The 23,727-nt window shown below is 34.5% G+C and overlaps 1 protein-coding gene across 2 annotated transcripts in view; it reads right to left on the bottom strand.

Annotated features, from left to right (window-relative positions):
- The window catches only part of Pcdh7 (protocadherin 7), a 394,225-nt gene that overhangs the window by 186,593 nt on the left and 183,905 nt on the right, over positions 1-23,727 (bottom strand). Inside the window, exon 2 of one of the 2 annotated variants that reach the window (XM_076864796.2) lies at positions 22,596-22,812. In XM_076864796.2, coding sequence (XP_076720911.1) covers positions 22,596-22,812 — 217 coding nt within the window. The remainder of the gene's footprint in view (positions 1-22,595; positions 22,813-23,727) is intronic. The other variant, XM_076864797.2, reaches the window with a different exon arrangement.

Raw genomic sequence — 23,727 nt, 5'->3', positions numbered from 1 at the left:
AAATAGAATATTTCTAAATGTATAACTTATTATTCAAATTATTTCCAAGTTGTGCTCTAACATGCTTGGCACAGTCCATGAAAGTTGGAAAGTGAGTGTATGTGTTTGCTTGTGTGCATATGTGTGTGTGTGTGTGTTTCCCCACTGAGCAATGTCAGATTTTCCTAAAGTTCTCTCATATATTTCAGAATGTGTATAAAAAAAAATGTACAGTAACTGGTAAGTCAAATCTTCTACATGTGGGTCCAATAAGGTAAAATATTTGCTCTCAAAATCATTTAGAAATGCACATCAGGTACAAATAGATAGTTCATAAAGTCCAATCAATAAGGAGACTAGCTAAATGAAGTGCCAAAAATATTAAAATGGATCCTCTAGCTCTTGGGAATCAATGGCAGTAAACTTCCTTTAGAAAGAATGTGTCTTAGTAATAACCTGTAGCAATATTTCTCAAGCTGCTAAAAAAAAGAGCTCAGAGGCACACACTCTCCATGTAACTCTTACTGTGCTTTCTGTTCTTTTTTCTCCTACTGAGGCAAGGGAACTGCCCTAACCACTTCAGAAATGCCCTGTCTCCTTGCCAGGAAGGAACCGGAAGCCCTACCACTAATGGTAAGATATATGTGATAATTACAAAAGAGCAGCAGGGACAGATGGGGGCTGAGACTTGCTTAATGACTAGGTCAATTATTAGCAAGCTAACTATGCCAGCTTCTCAGTAGAAACAGGTATTTTTACTTAACTCTACATTGAAATATGCATCATCTTTTCTATATATGTGTTCCTTAGTGCATGTGATTCCAATATGTTAAATTTAAAAACACACATTATTCTCATTTTAAAGGAAAAAAAAATTTACAACATCTTAACGGCTAACCCCCAACTGAGTAATACATATACTTTTGTAAGGCATATCTTTTGACTATTAAAAAACTGTAAGAAGAAAAGTTATTGAGAATGAGGAAACTTGGAAATTTTCTTTCTTTTTTTTTTTGTTACATAATACATAGTCTCATTTAACTTCTTTATGCTGGTGATTTTAAAATTCTTTTCTACTTTATTTGAATTTGCTACTGTATCTGAGAGAGTTTCTTATGCTTAAACAAGTTTAAACAAGTCCAGTAATTTAGATCAACTGGTAGGTGTAATTAAAATAAATATTCCCTAGGGAGGTGGTGGTGTGGTTCTTGTGATGTAGTTAAATATATTTGTGCCCAAGTCCTGAAATAGATATTTTCTCATTTAATCACAATTTATAAAAATCACAGTATTTAAAATAGTTTTTCAAGCATTTTTGAAGTTAGTGATAGACATGGAAATATTTTTCCTATGTATGGTTACAGAGAGCATAGTTTGAAAGACAAATCTCTCAGTTTACACATTTAGCAGAAATTTGGGGGACATTTTGAAATTTCCAGAATAATATCAAAAGTATTAAATAAACTGTCTAAACATCTTTTTATTGCTTGCTTTACTGAATTATTTGCATACTTTAAAAGTTAATTGCTTTATTTCCAACATCTTTTGGAGTCATGGGATCAACTGCAGAATCAGACGCTTAATGCAATAATTTCTTAAGCTTCTTCCCATTGAGTTGTCTTTCCTACTCCAGTAGAAAGATGTAATCAAAGTGTGTGTGTGTATGCATGTATGTCTGGAAAGAACTCCTAGCAAAACACAGTCAAGGGAATTTAATCATCAAGCTAAACAACTGAATAAAGAACCTGTTATTTATTCTTACATTACTTTGAGTAAACTATATTTCTTTACCTGGCTCATGATACTGAGTCTACCATCCTGTTATTCTGAAATAAACAAACAAATGTAAATAAAAACAAACAAGACCTCATCTATTGGTTTCCTTTGTATTTTTATGATATGAATACTTAGTTACTCCACTTATGATCCCATGTATCAACATTCATTTGTAAGCCACAATCTACATTGGCTCTTGAAGAGAAATAAAGTATTGGTTTATGCAAAAGAACAAAAATCCATTGTGTTTTCCAATACATGAATAAAAATAAAACTCCCTGAAAAGTAAGTAAGGCATTAGATTACTGCTTGCAATATATACAATACCAGCAAGCAAATAAGTGATTTCCTCAAAAATTTACAATAAATTAATGCTTCTGATAAACATAAAATAAATGTCTTTTTAAAATGGAAATAATTATAATGGCTACTATGGGTTTTCCTGAGCTTTGAATACAGTAATGCAAATATAACCCTTTGGAGTTAACAGCAAACACTAAATAATAATATAATAATAAATAATAACAACTAGCATGTTTCATATACCTAGAATTATCAGGTATTAGTCACAATCCTATATATCTTCTCAATTTCATTATCCATAAAAGATAGTCCCTCCCTTAGACTAACTACATAAAGCAAATGAGTGTGCAATATTCTCAGGTAAGCATGAATGTACTATGAAAAATTAGTTTATTAATCTAATTTTCCCCTCTACTTATTAACCTTTAGTTTTAGATATCTAATTAAGATACTATTTTGGGCTGGGGATGTGGCTCAAGCAGTAGCATGCCCGCCTGGCATGCGTGCAGCGTAGGTTCGATCCTCAGCACCACATACAAAAAAACAAAGATGTTGTATCCGCCGAAAACTAAAAAAATAAAATAAAATAAAATAAAATATTAAAAAATTCTCTCTCTCCCTCTTTCTTTAAAAAAAAATAAAAAAATAAAACAAAGATACTATTTCGTGATTTCTGCAAACATTTTTGATAGATTTTTCCACTTCAGTTTTTTTCTTTCTATTCCGTCTCATATTCTTCTCTGTGTGTATGTATGAGAAGGAGTTAATAAATCTTTAATTCATTTGTCTCTGACATTCAACACAATTCTTGATGACTTGGTTGCTTTGAAATCACTTTAGCCTTTCTGCTTGAACTGTATTGTAACTGGGTGTTTTGCACCATTCTTTTAAAATTATTTCAAATACCTATAAAGGTTGATTTCTATATTAATAAATGTATTTGGCTTAATTAATGAATTAAATGGAGATGTGAATAAGTTCTATGAATGGGTGCCTAATTGCCAGATTCTATCCACTCTGTTATTGGCCATAATCTTTAGAAGGCTTTATTTATTATCTTGACTATTTGAGCGTTGTCCTTAATGCCTTTCAGGGTGAGTTTTCCACTGGACACTGAAAGATCTTTAATAATTTGATGAATATCTCTATGAGTTACTGGTTTCTGTCATTTCCTATTCCTTCACAATAAATTGAGAAAAATATGTGCAGGCCTCTTGCAGACAGAAGCCATTTGGCTGGCAGAAAGTAAATGTGACACACTGTTAACATATTTTCTTTCTCTCTGGTTTTCACAGAATTATATTTGTGATAAATACAGGAACTTGTTCACAGGAGATAGAGACCACGTGCTCTTAGCCTAGAGAATTGGAAACCTGCAGGGAACTCAAGGAGGACAAGAAATAACTCACCTTTATGACTAAACATGTGAGGCCAGTGAACAAATCTGCAAATTAGAAAATCATCATGCATTTAACAAATGTTGTGAACATGGCAAGTCTGAGTTAAAATGGAGGAAAAGTGGAACTATACAACCAGAAGAATTTTTTAAGTATTATATCTATATACCATTGAGCATAATTTTTAAAAATGTATTTAGGAATAATTTTTATTAATGCTAATTTCCCCAAAATATATGTTCTTATAAAACTTCTCAATAACTGTTTGAGGTAGATAAGGTGGTAATTATTATACTTATATTATTATAATTATATTTGCAATTTTTGTTACATTATTCTCTAAATGATGAAGACAGTACATAAATTGATCCAGGTTCCCTTCCAGAAATATGATGGAGTCTGAACTAGAAAAAATGCATGTAGCTCTGGTTCTTTGTGAATAAACATATTACATATTACAACATAGATGGATTAAATTAGATTTAAGGATTTTTTAAACTAAAAAAAATTATGGAGTAGACTCTTTTAGAAGTTATGCCAAAGGAAAACAGACATTTGATAGTCAGAGGTGACTCATATATAATACGTTTTAGTAGAGAAAATTAATTATTTAATCCCCCAAAGGTCATAGATGAGGCATTATAAGAGAGAAAATGAGCATGGAATGGTAAAGTTGGGAAAAGCAAAGGAATAAGTTTATTCGAATAGAGAAAATTAAAAAAAAAAAAGACCTGAGAGTCAATCTATGGAACAGTCCTTTAATTCTCCTTCAAAAATGAAATGACTGATAGAGAAACTCAGAACTTTTCATTAAAATAAAGAAGAGTGATGTATTTTCCAAAACTTAAAAAAAAAAAAAAAAACAGAAACTAAATAATCAAGTAGAAAGTTCTGTACTTTGTGCTCTGAAATAAAATGTTTGTTATTTAAGAAAAACACGCATGGATAGCTCTAAACCTATGGGCAATTGCTAGAACTAACTTAATAGCTACTTGATCCTGGGGACATAGATAATTCTCAGACATGGGCTGCAATAGAAAAGCATGGGACTTGATTTCACAAAAGAGGATAAAAACAGTCTAAGGCTGAAATAGGCAAGAATTAGATTTTAGATCTTCATTATTCTGGGAGAAAATGATGAACCAATGTTGTCCAGGAAACTTGCAGAGCCTCTCAAAATTGAATTCCCAAAGAACTGGTGAAGGCTGAACACAATTGATCCCACTGAACAAAGGGCGATAGCTTAAAAGAAAAAATACTGATAAAATGCAGTTCTGTGTGAACCTGCTGTGTCCAGTCACCTGTTCAAAGATGATGTATGATTAACATTGCTTTCACCAAAGTTAAGGGAAAGATTAAGGTTGGTACCCTAAAATTCAATGTCCTTAAGGATTTGTGAGACTGAACATTACCTTGTTTTAAATGGGAGTTATCTGGGATAATAACTATTTAAATATTTATTTTCAGTAATCTTTTAAATTATTATTTTAAATATTATGTATCAATCCAAGAGTGTTTGAACTTCAGGTGTCAACAGTGCAGAAACTGTCAGGTTGACAAGACTGATGGATAATTGTGAATGTCTAGATAAAGCAAAGAGCTTACAGAATGGACCAGCACCAAGAAAAGGTAAATAGTCTAGTTATGCAAGGTTATCTAAAGCTGATATGGGGGGGAAACATTTATGTGTTTTAAAAAATAATATGCAAAACTTTTAAGATATAATCCCAAAAGAAAAGAGAAAACAAACAAACAATAGTCATAAATATTATGTTAGAATTGTGCCTCAAGGGTACCTCATGTGTGCCTCAACAGATCTTCAGTCCAGGATAGATTTGCTTCTATAGGTCTCATCAGGCCTCAATGGTTCTGGGATAGGAAACACTTGGAAGATTATCCTTATCAGATAATGTTTTTAAAGGAACATTGAGAAACCAGCGGCCACCATCTTGGAGAGCTGAAGTAACCACCACCACTCTCTGACAGATTGCAACAAGAAAACGGGTGCGTGTTACTCAGCTCATCTCCCATACAGCGGGGAATTCGCATAAAATCTCTCCTAGGCTTTCCGGGGAGGGATTATCAGAGCGAGACTGCATAAAGACTCGGGGAAAACTAGAGACACCTGACCTTCAACTCCCCCTCCCATCAGCTGCAAAAACAAAACCTGTCTTGCCAGCCCTGGTAGGAGGGGCAAGAGGAAAAAATCAAAACAATAGAGTGCTGAGGTTCCCAATAGCCACCCTCCACACCCAACAAACAGCAGGCCCAGAGTACAGTTTGAACTGCCGAGAGGCATCACTCAGGGGAAATCTGGTCTAGCGGGAGAAACCAGGACTAACAGGAGAAACTAGGGGACTAGAGGCGAGGCCCTCGTGACCGGGTGGCTGGAGACTGCACGCCCGCCGACGACACCCCACCCGCTGCCCGCGTGACTGGGTGGCTGGAGAACGCCCGCCAGCCGGCAACCAACAGCGCGACCAGGCAGCTAGAGATCGCCTGCCCGCCGGCGAGAGCCAGCCCGTTGCCCGCGCGACTGGGCGGCTGGAGTCCGCCCCCCCACCGCAGGCGACCGATAGCCCGCAGTCTGCCCGCACAATTGGGCGGCTGGAGACTGCCCGCCCGCCAGCGACAGCCCACTCGCTGCCCGTGCGACTGGGCAGCTGGAGTCCACCCGCCCGCCGGTGACCGATCGCCCGCCAGCTGCCAGAGCGACTGGGCGGCTGCAGACCACCCGCCCGCTGGTGACCGGGAGCTGAAACCAACCAGAGACAGTCCAGTCTCACCCCCCAATCCGGACAACCCAGCAAGGAGCCTGGGGCCCGCCATAGCAGAGAGGTGACGTCACTGGAGCTCAGCCATCGGAATTCCTTCCCAGCAGAATCCACTTTAGCAGGCATAGTCTACCAACACAAAGGAGAGACAACAGAGATATACAAAATGAAAACAAATCTATAGAAGAGAGCAGAAACAGAGCAATCAAATAGAGCTGGAAAGTAACGTGAACATCATGAAAATAACAAGGGAAAAAAGGAGTACAAACAATGCAGGACAGCTTAAATCTACAGGAGGACCTAGAAGCATCAGAAACATGGATAGGGAAAGAACTCAAGGCATACCTAACTCAGATGGAAAGGAATATTAGAGAAGACATGAGACAGCAAGTCCAAGCAATAAAAGTATATTTTGAAAATGAATTAAACAAACAAATTCAAATGGCAAAGAACGAGCTTTACCAGGAGATAGAGATCTTAAAAAAATCAAACAGTAATACTAGAAATGCAGAAAACTATAAACCAAATTAAAAAATCAAATGAGACTATTACAAATAGACTAGATCAAGTAGAAGTCAGAACATCAGATAATGAAGACAAAGTTTATCAACTTGAAAAGAATATAGTCAACACAGAAAAGATGCTTAAATCCCAGGAGCAATCTATTCAAGACATATGGGATGTCATAATAAAACCAAATTTGAGAGTCATTGGGATAGAAGAAGGCATAGAGAATCAAACCAAAGGAATGGACAACCTATTAAATGAAATAATTCTGGAAAACTTCCCAGAGATGAAAGATGGAATGGATTGCCAAATCCTTGAAGCCTACAGGACCCCAAACATTCAAAACTGTAATAGACCAACTCCAAGACAAATAATTATGAAGACAGCCAACATATAGAACAAGGAGAGAATATTAAAAGCTACGAGAGAAAGGAGGCAGATTACATTCAGGGGTAAACCAATTAGGTTAACGACTGATTTTTCATCACACACTTTGAAAGCGAGAAGATCCTGGAACAATGTATTTCAAACGCTGAAAAATAATGGATTCCAACCAAGAATACTATATCCAGCAAAACTAAGCTTCAGATTTGACAATGAAATTAAAATCTTCCATGATAAACAAAAGCTAAAAGAATTTGCAGCCAGAAAAACAGCACTGCAAAGCATTTTGAGCAAAATACTACAAGAAGAAAAATTGAAAAACAGTGCCCAAAACCAAGAGTGGGAGGTATCTCAGTAAAGGGGGAGGAAAATAACCAAAAAGTAAAAACTAGCCAAACTAAAATAAATAAATGAATAAACATGACTGGAATTTAAGGTTCAATTGTAACCTTAAATGTTAATGGCGTAAACTCACCAATCAAGAGTCATAGGCTAGTAAACTGGATCAAAAAAACAAATCCAACAATATGCTGCCTTCAGGAGACTCATATGATAGGAAAAGACATACACAGGCTGAAGATAAAAGGTTGGGAAAAATCATACCACTCACATGGCCCTCGGAAGCAAGCAGGAGTGGCCATATTTATATCAAATAAAATCAACTTCAAACCTAAGGTAATCAAAAGGGATAAAGAAGGACACTATATACTGTTAAAAGGAACCATCCACCAACAAGACATAACAATTATCAATTTGTATGCACCAAATAATGGAGCTGCAACGTTCATAAAACAAACTCTCCTCAAGTTCAAGAATCAAATAGACTACAACACAATAATTATGGGTGACTTCAACACACTGCTCTCGCCATTAGACAGATCCTCTAGACAAAAGCTGAATAAAGAAACTATAGAACTCAATAGCACAATCAATAACCTAGACTTAACCGACATATATAGAATATATCAACCAATATCAAGTGGATACACGTCCTTCTCAGCAGCACATGGATCCTACTCAAAGATAGACCATATATTATGCCATAGGGCAACTCTTAGTAAATATAAAGGCGTGGAGATAATACCATGCACTATATCTAATCATAATGGAATGAAACTGGAAATCAATGATAAAAGAAGGAAGGAAAAATCCTACATCACATGGAAAATGAACAATATGTTACTGAATGATAAATGGGTTACAGAAGACATAAAGGAGGAGATAAAAAAATTCTTAGAGACAAATAACAATACTGACACAACATACCGGAATCTATGGGACACAATGAAAGCAGTTTTAAGAGGGAAATTCATTTCTTGGAGTTCTTTCCTCAAAAAAAGAAAAAACCAACAAATAAATGAACTCACACTACACCTCAAAAACCTAGAAAAGGAAGAGCAAAACAACAGCAAATGTAATAGAAGACAAGAAATAATTAAAATTAGAGCAGAAATCAACGAAACTGAAACAAAAAAAAATTGAAAAAATTGAAAAAACTAAAAGTTGGTTCTTTGAAAAAATAAATAAGATCGACAGACCCTTAGCCATGCTAACGAAGAGAAGAGAGAGAACTCAAATTACTAACATATGGGATGAAAAGGGCAATACCACAACAGACACTACAGAAATACAGAAGATAATTAGAAAGTATTTTGAAAGCCTATATTCCAATAAAATAGAAGATAGTGAAGATATCGATAAATTTCTTAAGTCATAGGATCTGCCCAGATTGAGTCAGGAAGACACACACAATTTAAACAGACCAATAACAAAGGAAGAAATTGAAGAAGCCATCAAAAAAACTACCAACCAAAAAAAGCCCTGGACCGGATGGGTATACAGCAGAGTTTTACAAAACCTTCAAAGAAGAATTAATACCAATACTTTTCAAGCTATTTCAAGAAATAGAAAAAGAAGGAGTTCTTCCAAATTCATTCTATGAGGTCAACATCACCCTGATCCCCAAACCAGACAAAGACACTTCAAAGAAAGAAAACTACAGACCAATATCTCTAATGAACTTGGATGCAAAAATTCTAAATAAAATCCTGGAGAATCGAATACAAAAGCATATCAAAAAAAATTGTGCATCATGATCAAGTAGGATTCATCCCTGGGATGCAAGGCTGGTTCAATATACGGAAATCAATAAATGTAATCCACCACATCAATAGACTTAAAGACAAGAACCATATGATCACCTCGATAGATGCAGAAAAAGGATTCGACAAAGTACAGCATCCCTTTATGTTCAAAACTCTAGAAAAACTAGGGATAACAGGAACTTACCTCAACATTCTAAAAGCTATATATGCTAAACCTCAGGCTAGCATCATCCTAAATGGAGAAAAACTGAAGGCATTCCCTCTAAAATCTGGAACAAGACAGGGATGCCCTCTCTCACCACTCTATTCAATTTAGTTCTTGAAATACTAGCCAGAGCAATTAGATTGACAAAGGAAATTAAAAGCATAAAAATAGGAAAAGAAGAACTTAAATTATCACTATTTGCGGGTGATATGATACTATATCTAACAGACCCAAAAGGGTCTACAAAGAAACTGCTAGAGTTAATAAATGAATTCAGCAAAGTGGCAGGATATAAAATCAACACGCATAAATCAAAGGCATTCCTGTATATCAGCAACAAAACTTCTGAAATGGAAATGAGGAAAACCACTCCATTCACAATATCCTCAAAGAAAATAAGATACTTGGGAATCAACCTAACAAAAGAGGTGAAAGATTTATACAATGAAAACTACAGAACCCTAAAGAGAGAGATAGAAGAAGATCTTAGAAGATGGAAAAATGTACCCTGTTCATCAATAGGCAGAACTAACATCATCAAAATGGCAATATTACCCAAAGTTCTCTACAGGTTTAATGCGATGCCAATCAAAATCCCAATGGCATTTCTTGTAGAAATAGAGAAAGCAATCATGAAGTTCATATGGAAAAACAAAAGACCCCGAATAGCAAAAGCAATTCTAAGCAGGAAGTGTGAATCAGGAGGTATAGTGATACCGGAGTTCAAACTGTACTACAAAGCAATAGTAACAAAAACAGCGTGGTACTGGTACCAAAACAGGCGGGTGGACCAATGGTACAGAATAGAGGACACAGAAACCAATCCACAAAAGTACAACTTTCTTATATTTGATAAAGAGGCTAAAAGCATACAATGGAGGAAGGATAGCATCTTCAACAAATGGTGCTGGGAAAATTGGAAATCCATTTGCAACAAAATGAAACTGAATCCCTTTCTCTTGCCATGCACAAAAGTTAACTCAAAGTGGATCAAGGAACTTGATATCAAATCAGAGACACTGTGTCTGACAGAAGAAAAAGTTGGCTCCGATCTACATACTGTGGGGTCGGGCTCCAAATTCCTTAATAGGACGCCCATAGCCCAAGAGTTAATAACAAGAATAAACAAATGGGACTTACTTAAACTAAAAAGTTTTTTCTCAGCAAGAGAAACAATAAGAGAGGTAAATAAAGAGCCTACATCCTGGGAACAAATTTTTACCCCTCACACTTCAGATAGAGCCCTAATATCCAGAATATACAAAGAACTCAAAAAATTAAACAATAAGATAACAAATAACCCAATCAACAAATGGGCCAAGGACCTGAACAGACACTTCACAGAGGAGGACATACAATCAATCAATAAGTACATGGAAAAATGCTCACCATCTCTAGCAGTCAGAGAAATGCAAATCAAAACCATCCTAAGATACCATCTCACTCCAGTAAGATTGGCAGCCATTATGAAGTCAAACAACAATAAGTGTTGGCGAGGATGTGGGGAAAAGGGTACACTTGTACACTGCTGGTGGGACTGCAAATTGGTGAGGCCAATTTGGAAAGCAGTATGGAGATTCCTGGGAAAGCTGGGAATGGATCCACCATTTGACCCAGCTATCGCCCTTCTCGGACTATTCCCTGAGGATCTTAAAAGAGCATACTAGAGGGATACTGCCACATCAATGATCATAGCGGCACAATTCACAATAGCTAGACTGTGGAACCAACCTAGATGCCCTTCAATAGATGAATGGATAAAAAAAAATGTGGCATCTATACACAATGGAGTATTACGCAGCAATAAAAAATGACAAAATCATAGAATTTGCAGGGAAATGAATGGCATTAGAGCAGATTATGCTAAGTGAAGCTAGCCAATCCTTAAAAAACAAATGCCAAATGTCTTCTTTGATATAAAGAGAGCAACTAAGAAGAGAACAGGGAGGAAGAGCATGAGGAAAAGATTAACATTTAACAGAGACGAGTGGGGGAGAGAAAGTGAGAGAGAAGGGAAAGCATATGGAAATGGTAGGAGACCCTCAATGTTACACAAAATTACATATAAGAGGTTGTGAGGGGAAAGGGGGGGAACAAGGGAGAGAATTGGACAACAGCAGATGAGGTAGAGATGGAAGATGTGAGGGGAGGGGTGGGGGGATAGTAGGGGATAGGAAAGGTAGCAGAATACAACAGTCACTAATATGCCATTATGTAAAAACGTGAATGTGTAACCGATGTGATTCTGCAATTTATATTTGGGGTAAAAATGGGAGTTCATAACCCAATTGAGTCAAATGTATGAAAGATGATATATCATGAGCTTTGTAATGTTTTGAACAACCAATAAAAAAAAAGGAACATTGATTTGTCTTGGATCTCCTTAAAGTAAAGGAGAAGATGCTTTGGAGAAGATGCAGGGAACTTTCTATCTCATGAATGAGTATTCTCCTGTTCTTAATTTAATAAACCAATATTCTATGTTGGCATCAGGATTTTGTAATATTTTTAAGAATTGTTTATGGCACTTGGCTCTGTATAATTTGGAGGCACTGAAAAAATTATATGCACCTAGAAAAAAATTTCCAGATACCACTCAAACACCACTTGGCAACCCAAGTGGCTTCTCTTGTTACACACTACGTTTATATAATTCTCTTCAGTATTCCAGGAGAATGGAGAGTGCATATGCCAGGCCAAATAAATGCACATATCTAGGGATTTTTGATGAAATGAATACATGTATGAATTGCATTTTTCACTTAGAATTTATTATGTAGCAATTAGTTAGAATATCTTAGGCTGGCGGACAAGTTTTACCAATATAGTCCTTATTTGTAATTCTTCCTAAGCAACAAAGAATTCAGAGAAAGGAGAAGAAAACTTAAGGGATGTTGATGGCTGTTATTTTAGTCAGCTTTTTCACTGCTCTGACCAAAGACTTAATAAGAACAATTTTAGAAGAAAAAAACTTTATTTGGGGTCTCAGGGTTTCAAAGGTCTAAGTCCCTAAGCAGCTTACTCCATTCCTCAGGGCATAAGGTGAGGCTGAATATCATGGCAGAAGAGTGTAATGGAGGGAAGCCACTCACATGGTGATCAGGAAGCAGAGAGACTCCACTTGCACAATATATACCCTAAAAAGCACCCCCAATGGCCCACCTCTTCCATTCACACCCTACCTGTCTTCATCCACCACTCTATTAATTCCTATAATGGGATTAATTTGCTGATGGGGTTAACTAGCTCTCATAACCCAATCATTTCACCACTTAGCCTTCTTGTATTGTCTCATGCATGAGCTTTTGGGGAACACCTCACATCCAAAGCATAACAGTTATATTTCCTGTAATTAAAAATTAAAAAAAAAACAGAAAGTGACATCCTTCTGGCAAATAATTACTAATAAGTATTTGCACATAATATATTAGAGGTGTTCCCTTGAATGGTGTACTAGTTGTGGCAAGCATTGTTGACCTGGGTGCTGTGCACATGTTGAATGGACTAAAATTAGTCTTTTTATGATGAAATTTGAATTTACTTCTCATTCAAATTCTATTTTTTATTATTTTCTGTTCTGAAGCACATCTACTTGCATAGTACTATTAACAATTGACAGACCTGTTATAATATTAAGGATCTCAAAATTACAAAATATTTTTGTTGTTGTTGTTGATGACTGAAACAATGTCATCAATTGTACCACAAATGCAATTAATACAATATTCTTTTAATTTCAAGTAAGTAAAATGAACAAGTTATTGCACAGTATGATATAAAATGTAAGAGTCATATAATAAGACAAAGGTAGTCTAAAAGAATAATTATCATATGATGACTTGTTTTTGTCTTCCCTGCAGCACCAAATATTTGAGAACCACTGCTCTACTGATTCCAACTCCCTGTGTTAGTCTGCCATATTTTATTGGTTTATTTTCTTTTTATTTTATTTTATTATATTCCCACACAACCAATAATTAATTACATTCTTACAGGGACCCTCAGTATTATTATCTCTATTTTTCCTAAGAACACACTGAGTTTCAGACAAGTCTAATAACTTAAAGATTCCCCCCAACATGATTTTATTTTTAATATACCTCTCAGCCACTCTTACTAAAGCCTTCTCTGTTATTCTCTTATATTTCAATCCTCTGCAAGCCTCTGTTTTGGTATCACCACTTATTTGACGTCATTTGCTTAAGTGATGGTCTCATCTATTCCCAAAAGTCCATCATTACTGGTGTGCTAATGACTCCTAAGAATATGTTAGTTCCATTATCTATACTTTCAGATTTCCAATCTATATTCCCAATAGCCTGCTGGATATGACTTGCATTTTTCAAGGATGCCATAAATCCTACAAGTCTGCATCAAACCCACAGAGATGGGCTGTTTTTTTCGATTTTCCCCAGGTTGGCAAATGGCAGCACTCTTCCCTCCCTTTTCAGGTTGCTATTTTTGGCTTCCCCCTCTATTTTCGAAAAACCTACCCACATTTCTGCTTATCAAAAAAAAAAAAAAATCTACTTACTCATCTCTCAAGGCTTGGTTACAATTTTTCACATCCCCAACTTCTTTGGTCCTTGTTGTATGGAATCTTCCCATATAGTATCTTTCATACATTTATTGTTATCTATCTCTCTATCTATCATCTACTCATCTATCATCTATCTCTGGATACTGGGGATTGAACCTAGTGTCACTCTTCCAATGAGCAACATCCCCAGTCCTTTTTATTTTTTATTTTGAGCAGAGTCTTACTAAGTTGCCCAGGTTGGCCTTGAATTTACAGTCCTCCTGCCCCAGCCTGCCAAGTAGCTGGGATCACGGGGCTATGTGACCAAGCCTAGCATCCTGACTTTATGTTTAACAATATAATTCTGCCCACATCATTCTCCATTGCAGTATGTAAACATGTAGAAAATGGAGACCATGTCTCATTCACCTTTGGATCCTTCATGAAAATTTGTGTAATTACTCAACAAATGCTTGCTCAATTTAACTAAATGAATTCTCATAATACTCTACATTCCCTGTTCATTGTATAAAATTTCAGCTATAGCTTCTGTGACCTTTTGCTATGAATGCTGGGTGGGTGGGATATGGCCTCATATGGAATAGAAACAATGTGCACAATTCATCCCAGGGCACTGTAGCTGCAAGGAATGCAACCTCAGAGCAGTTCTTAATCACAGATCACATGTGGGTCCCCTACTGACATCATCATCTAAGATGTGAGCATTTTAAAGCAGATATATCATAGAAAATATATTTCTAAACAGAAATGAATAAGTTGAAAGTTTTTAAACAGCTAATTGCTATTCTATTATCTATTTATCACCAAAACATTTTACACCACTCGACACCAATTTCATTGGAACATATAGTTTTAAAAAATTACTTTCCTTTCAGATTATCACATGTCAACAGTAAAAAGCCTGTTTTTGAGGAGGTATTTAAATCTGCATGCATTTTAAGTATTTTATCATTCTACTAATGAATCTATAATCATATTTTTGGATCACAATGAGAAAACAAACAAGATAATGAGACTCAACAACAAAAATTCTACCTATGTAAATTAAGAAAAATTCACTACAAAGATTTCAATACGATGCAACCCATTGTCTATATTACAAATAAAGAGGGAATGAGACTTAAAGAGAAATAACCATAAATGTAACTTGGATCTTGAAATAATAATTACAAAACAATTTGCAACCACCACAAATAAATGAATTGGTTCTCAAAAAATAAACTTAATGTGATCTAATCTACTCTACTCTAATGTGATCTAATCATCTATTTAATTTGAGAAGCATAACTGGTCTTCTGAAAAAAAATAGAATAATTTCAAAAAATTATTTACAAGCTATTATTAAATTTGAAAGACCTCATTTAAAGCATACATGTGACTAGTAATTGCCCATGGTTATATACAAAGAAAGAGACATAAAATTAATGTTTTATAGTTTAGATCTGGATTTAGCTTCTGCTGACAATTGCATCAATGCTAAATTCTAGAGGTTTTGAAATAATTGTGTTTAGCAGCAAAAAAGAAAAAAAAAAGTGTGGAAAATAAAGTCTTATGAAAAGAAAAAAGAAGATGTAAAAAGAGAAACAGTGACATTAATGTGATTATAATAACAAAATTTAAATAATTTGAATTTATTTGGCTTAAACATGAAACCTGTAAACCAATTGTTTTAAATTAGATTGAAGATGGGTAAAGAGAAAGGATCTGAGGCAAATAACACTTCAGGGCCTTCTTCCAATCCCAAATTTTATTTATGAATTGTAAAATTTCCAATAAATGCATGTATAATTATTCCTCTGTAGAGTTTACTTTGCCCTTTTTCTGTACCTTACAATACTCTGAACTTCTCTAATGAGCTTCCTATTTTTTACATTATACTACCATTAAGGTTGCTACCATTAAGGTTGCCTCTCCCCAACATAAGGACTTCCATTTTGAAGGCAGGGATTCTTTTTTATTTATTTAAACTCCTTTGGAAAATCTTTGTTTTAGATTATTTTTAATACAAGTTGATTGGATCAAAAATAATAATCACAGCTTCGTTACCTTGTAATCACTCTGTAAAACAAGACACCAAAGGCATTGCTATGCTTTGCTTCATTCAAGGAAAAAATGTTTTATTTCTCTCAAAAAAAAAAAAATCCTGAAATAGAAGTGGTACAGTGGGAAATGCTTACTCCAGAAGAGGGACATTGAGATCAATCAGTTTCTCTATAATTGAGCCAGCCCCAGAAGTGAAGAGTGCTGACTTAAGAGTCACTGTGTTCCTGTTTATTTACCATAGAGAAGTTGCTTAAGAATATTGTCATATTTTATTAACATAAATATTTTGTATATAATTCTGGGGAAAAAATCAGAGGAAGTCTAGAAATACATATGATTTAGACACACAGAAAAGGAAAGCAGGAGAGATTGGAATAATGCCTTAACTAAATAAGGACTAAACAACCAAATTCACTGTCAACAAAAAATCCCCAGAAGCCCAATGCTTGGAGAATCTGAAGGCAACAAACCCACTAACTGACCTCCAAAGTCACTTTGAGATTTCATAAAAGCTCATTCTCTTCTTGAATGTCATAAAGGTTCAGCAGAGTGATGTAGTTTTAAAGGACCAAATTAGAATAAAAAGGGTAATATGGCCGCACGTTTTATCAGTATTAATTATTAATACTGAGATTAGAAAAGAAAAGACTGAGAGTCTGGTAAGCATGTTAATTGGACATTTTTTAGTTCATTTTTCCTGACATTGTGAATATTTTGCTGCAGTTCACAGGGAAATATACACCTGAAGAATAATGCACTCAACTGGAACACTGGATATGAATGTAAAAACTTTAAAAAAGAGAAAAAAAAAAAAGATAACGATGGAAATTCCAGACCTTGCATGAAAAAGAGCACAAAGAACTGAGCTGATTCTATGTCAGAAGAGATAAGGCTCCCCTTCGCTCCTTTAGATCTTTGCTACCTTTGTAAGTTACTGTCCTGAGGTCATCCCATGTTACCCCATGAAAATAAATAAAAACAAAAAGGACTGGAAATTATCCAAGATGAGAATATCACTCCAACCAGTAATTTTAAAATTCTGTACTTGTAAGACTAAACATTTTATGAAGGCCAAGATTAAGCCATTGTATTATATCAAATCCACTTAGATTTATAATCAAAATCATCTATGATAAATAAAAACAGCAAATCATTTCATCAATTAACAGCCAAATTATAACTACTGTTATCTATAAACTGTTGCATGCTATTATCTCTTCAATTTCTTCCACAGTACTGTGATTTGTAATTGAAGAAACTGGGGGCTGAAGATGGTGAGAAAATTATACTCTTAGTCTGAGGTGAAACCGGGAATCAGACTGATTCATTAGATTGCAAAATTTTATTTTATTTTTTTAATTCACTAGATTGTATCCTCAATGCTGCCAATTCTCCTGTTGGTGAATTTTTTTTTCAGATTCTTTCAGATTGTACTGTTTATTTTAGTGGAAAATTGAAAAGTAGCTGCAGGACATATCTTGCTTGGCTGAGACCTGGCTTAGAGATTGTCCCTACATTTACCTTCTCTCTATAATCACTATGAAGTAGAAGGGAATGCAGCCCTCCTGAATGGCTGGGTGGCATGAAGACTTCTTGAGGACACTTGGGAAATGCAGAACCATGTCACAGATGACTAGAAAAGTAGGGAAATTAACCTCAGTGAGACTCTGGCAACCAGAATGTCAGGAAGAAACACGAAACCATGGAAATGAATCCATAGTGATGTGTATTAGTATTTTCCTACAAAAACAGTATGTGTGAGCATTTGTTTTTGAGATATAATACTTATGCCACTCAGAAGTCTGTGAGGCTCTTGGGAATGATGGAAGAGGCCACCTTTCTACATTACCCAGTCAAATGAGAGGACAACAGACTCACACCAAGGACAACAATACCTTGTGGACAGATACCTGCCGATAATTGGGTAGGTAGGTGGGAGAAAAGGAGATGGGGAGGTTCCTTTATCCTCCACAAAGATAATGTGTTTATTCTCCATTCTCATTACCCTTGGCCTTATAAAAAATGGTGGTTTATTCCCAATGAATATGCATTTACTTCTAAAACATATGTAAAAATTTCATGGCAGATACAAAATGGATTCACAGTGTGCTATACCATGTTTTAATTATCAAGAACAAAACACTCTAAACACTCATTTAAAGCATGTGGAATGAAGAGAAGAGGTATAAAGAATGAATAGAACAATGGCATCTATCATATGTAAATTTGAAAAAGTAAGAAAGTTCAGAAGTGGGAATTTCAAAAACATTGGTGTATAAAAGTCAAAGGTACTTTTTCTGAAAGATTTGAGAAAATCAAGAAGCATAAAATTAATTAAGGATTTAGAGTTTCCAACTTGCTAACCTCATTTACCTTTTTAAAATCTGTCTGATGGATTACCTGCTGTGTTCCTACATTATTTGTAAGGTATTCTATTTGTAAAGGTTTAACTTAAGAAAAAAACACATTGTGTTCATCTCTCTTCATCCTTAATCTGACCAGAGTTTAAGTTGTCAAGCAAGAAAATAAACACTTATTCCATTGCAGCATGTCTTAATCATAATTATCTGTGAAGGGCACTGTGGCAGAGGGTGAGACCAGATCTCCAGATGGCCCTTGCACAGTATGATTAAGGGAAGCTCCCAACATGTCTCCCACACTACCCTGCTGTGGTGCCAACCTTTCCACCCACCTGGCCAGAATCACCAGTTGGACTCTTTGATTTTTACAATAAATGCATTACCTCTTATTAGAACTCACATATGTTTTGTGGGTTGAGAAAAAGGCCTTAGAATTACTACTGCCACACCTCATTAACTTATATTATAAAATTTACTCTCCACCTCACTAAGAGATACAAAGCCTCTTTCTGTTCTCTAGAGGAAAAATCAAGGACAACTGGATGTTCAGAGAGGATCACAGATTGTTGGATTGGGTAGGATTTCATATTTAATGTAGTTAATTACTTAAAGATGATCAGAAACAAACAAGGATTAAGTGACCTACAAACTGCTGATGGCAAAGTTGGGGTTAAAGGCCAACTCAGTGTTCTCTGTGTCTGAGCCACACATAGAAATGGAAAACTAGCTTTGTAAAGATGATCTTGAGGGGTCTTTTGAAAGAATAAATAGGTCAGTGGGCCAAGATATATAGATAAAATATACCAAGAAACTATTAAATCACACTCCAATAAAAAATCTGAAGATTGCTGTATCATCAAGGTAAGGGTGAGATCGGATGCTTTTAAAGCTAATATCTGCTTTTTACTTAAACATCAGTTTGTTGCTCTACCTTTTAATTATTTTAACTTCTTCATTGTCAAACATTTTATCATAATAATTTCCTATCATGTCTTAAGATATCTTATTCCACTAATTTTTAATGAGATAGTAAAGAATGAATTACCCCAATTTCATCAATCAAAAGATCAGTATGAAATCATAAAGTTGATTACTAACTATTAGTAATCTTTGTCATGAATGAATGTAATTCACAAGATTTTCCTAAAATGTTTTTGACTGGCATAATTCTCATTATTTCTTTCTAAAAGCCCAAGGGCTATAAATTCTATAGATTTGGATCATCAAAATGGTGGGTCCCATTCTACGTTACTCATGTTGCATGAAATTGTGTTTACTCTTGCAGTGCATTCCTTTTCCTCAGCTAGTCAGAGAAGAAAACTCCATTCCTTATTTGGCACCAACATCTGTTGGAATATAAGTTTAAGCTTGTTAAAAGGAGAATTAACCCACAGGCCTTCTACATGAAATTATTTTATTATGCTAAAGTACAGAAGGCAGATAAAAGCTTTAGTAAAACACAAATACATTTTAATGTCTATTTATTTAAATTTGCCTGTTTCAGTTACTTCCTTGACACAGCATCTGTGACAACTTATTTTTATCCTTAGCTATCCTAACTTATTCCTGGTTTGCATCATGATATTGGAATGTTATATGTTATTGCATTGCAAATTATCTTCCAAACTTTACAATGGAAGTTAATCCAAAACAGTTAGTGAAAACTGCATTATTTCACACAGGTTAAAATTCAAGGAAAATATATGAGGTAATAATTAGGAACTAGGACAGCATCCAAAATGGTATTTCACGGAAAATCCAAATGAAAATCCAATACAAATCCTGATTAAAACCTAACCAAGCAAAACACTGCAGATTACCTGGATTCCAATTAAATGTGACAAATGAATACTTGACAGGTTTCAATTCCAATTCTATTTATGTCAGAATGACCCATTAATATCAAAGATGAAATTACCAGAATTCAAGCAATACAATTGTGCTTTCTGGCTAGATGAGTAGTCTAAAAAGGGGAACTCCATCAAAACTGTGAGTCGAATGTCCACTGCTACGTTTGGATCACTCAAAATGTATCACATCTCCTTCTGTCATTACCTATACATTGGGACCAACATGAATCACAGCTAGCAGATTCCAAATCGTTTATATAAACTCTGCATTTCAAGTGTCAGTCACATACGAAATCAGGAAAAAGCAGTTATATTATCATGGGCCTTGCTATTGACAAGATACAACAGATGTTTACAAAAAAGAACTAAAAGCCTTTTGAGGGGAATCTTAGTAAACTTTCTGTTCTATTTACAAGCTCACCTGTTGTTTTCTATGACATGTATGCTTCATAAAAAGGAATTGATATGTATTTGTCATATTTAATTATGTTTTAATTATTCATAATTTCTTGATTATTTTAAAGATGTTGAATGGCCTTAAACTCACAAAAATGGAAAATAACATTAAAATGTCTTTATAATGCCAGTGTACAAAGTCCTTTCTATTTCTATAGCTGACATTCAAAAAAGGATCCATTGTGTATTATATACTAATAACAAAAATAAACACTTTTTAAAACATAAAATTGTTATCAAATGATGATCTAAGAAATAGTAATAATGAAATAATAAATTAATACTGCTTTCCTCAGTAGATAAAAAATATATATGTATACATACATGCTTACATATGTAGGTAAAAACTATATTTAAATAAATCTTTAAATATTTATATATATATATAAATATACTTAAAAATATTACATATATGTTATATATGTAATATCTTTAAATTTAATTTTAGTTTTCTCCAAAGAATATTGAATAGACTTGCCTCAAATATTCATCAGCATTTCAATTCACACCAAAATTTTATACTCACTTAAAAAATTTTAAAATTTTGTCTTAAAAATCACATCAAACTCCCATCCACAAAAGCACACAGCACCATACACACAGATAAGCATGCCTTTATAGCCAGAAGGCAAAATACCACTTAACATCTGGATAATTAATCAAGAGGGACATCAATTATCAAACCCTGGTAGCATATCTTCTCACCTGATGATAGAGTGGATAAATAATTATTTCGCATGATTTAGTTTAGCAATACTTCAACTTAGGGTCATTTATGAGAAAAAAAATATATATATATAAACTGGATTTTAATATTCATAGGTAAACTTACAGAAGGAAAAAGCAATCTTTTTCCTGCATTAATATGCTGTACTTAGCATATCATCACTGAAGAAACTACCATATAACAGAAAGTTAAAAAATTTTCTACTTCACTAGAGGATTGAGATAGAGAAAGACATAAATCCATTTTGAGTTTTTACTAAAAACAAAATTTCCTTGATGCTCCTTCCTTCCCTTATATATGACCATATCTTTTTTATGTAGAAAATAATGATGAATTTAGGAAGAACTTGTACCATTCCATTAACTGACATAAATTCATCCTCAAACATTCACTTATGATTTGAAATCCAGAAAATGGATTACCAAATTGCCTTTGGGAACATAAACAAATGTGAACAGTTTTATAAGTACTGCTGCAATATAACTTTATGATCTAAATGAAAATGTATATAAGGTAAATTGTAATAATTATGAGAATAGCCTCACAAAAGCGTAAGAATATGGAGAATTATAATTTGTGTTCCTTCCTTTCTCTTGCACAAAATTGAGTAACACCTTATACTTAAATGAGAGAGGAACTCTAATAGTATTTACTGCATACTGTGGAGAGCAAGACAGAGCTGTTCTCCTTCTCTGACTCAATTTCAGCTAGCATTGAAAGGAGAGATTTGAAAATGTTTTTCCTAAAAATCTAGGGGGTAAGGGGAGTCAAGCAAGGTATGTTTATGGTCATTTCCTTTCACCAAGACTGGACAGTAGCAATTGAAGAAATAGTTGCATGACAAAAATGAGTAGAAGAAAACTATCAGAAAAGACCTTTCTCGGTGGCTATTATTGAGGAATTGTGCTCTAATTTAGCATTTTCATAGAAGACACTGCTCTGGTTTTATTTGTATGTGCATTTATTTCTGACAGGCCATTTTTAAATGATGGTGCAATTTTGGTGAGTTTTATCTACATAGTTATGTTGCTTTATTTGGCATTTCTATATTTTAGTAAATACTTATTTTTTAAAATAAAATAGTATTGGTGTCAGCTATTTTATTTTAGTTTTAGACTGACCTTCGCCAAGCCTACTTATTACGGCTCACTAGCGTGATTATGTGTGTGGATGTTGTGTTTGCCCCTACCATTTTCCATATGCTCTGCCTCACCAACACTGCCATCCGGCGTGGTCCTTTCATAGTTGTCCTCTGGGAGTGGAAGGGCACCCAGTCTTGGCCCTGATGAACTCTTACTGCTTGGTGTTTCTGACTCCTCCAGCCCGCTGTCATAGCAACTCTGCAGTGACCCCTGATGTGGGTCCTGAGGCTGACTCACAACAGAAAACGTCACTCTACGAAATGGCTGCAAAAGAAAAGATTCTGAATGTCACTAAGATATAAGATTGTAAATGATCTTATTAAAAAATACATAATTACATACATTAAAATCTACTGACAACTAATTCAGTAAAAATTATTAAATATGTTGAAATTGACTTGGTGAACTATATATTATCTTAGACAATGCATGGAGCTTGGATAACTGAAAATTCTCTTTCTGAAACCAAGATAAGAAAACAGAAATTTCACTAAAACATGCATTTAAATCTGATATATTAGTTCCATATACTTAACCTTTATTTATTCAATAGTCTTAATGCTTTTTACAAACAGAATTCATAAAAACAAGGATCAGTGATGTAGCAATAAATGCTGAACTAACCCGATGACAAAAAATACATCATTTTAAAATACTTCATCCATGAGATATAAAGTTTTAAAAGATTTAATGTGCTGAAACTTGACATAATTATTAAAATTACAGCTGATAAAAGGATTCCAGATGCAGGGCTAGGAAATTAAAGTATATTTATTACTTCTTTTTATAAAATTATTGTCTATTTAAAATGTATGAATCATGTTAAAGTAAAAGTTTTCTTAAATGGAAAATAATCTAAAAAAGTCTAAACATATGTTTTACTATGACTATAATTAGTTAAAAAACAGTGTGCAATCTTTAATTTGTATTTAAAAAGTTCTGCAAAACTTCATCCAATAGGAACCAATAATTTATTATGCTTATGATAATGAGCAAACTGAATATTTACTATAGATGAAATGTACAGATTATCTGAACTACATAATAAAATAAAAAAGAAACACTTAGGCTTATTAAATGAGTAAACTAATATCAGATAGTGGCTGTGCTCCATACCAACAGTAATTCTGAAAAACAATCAAACATTGTCCCATAATATCTTTCTGAGATTATTCTTGG

The sequence above is a fragment of the Callospermophilus lateralis genome, chromosome 8 (genome assembly GCF_048772815.1).
Source record: "Callospermophilus lateralis isolate mCalLat2 chromosome 8, mCalLat2.hap1, whole genome shotgun sequence".
In the NCBI taxonomy this organism is placed as follows: Eukaryota; Metazoa; Chordata; class Mammalia; order Rodentia; family Sciuridae; genus Callospermophilus; species Callospermophilus lateralis.
This window is presented reverse-complemented; position numbering and strand designations above follow the sequence as displayed.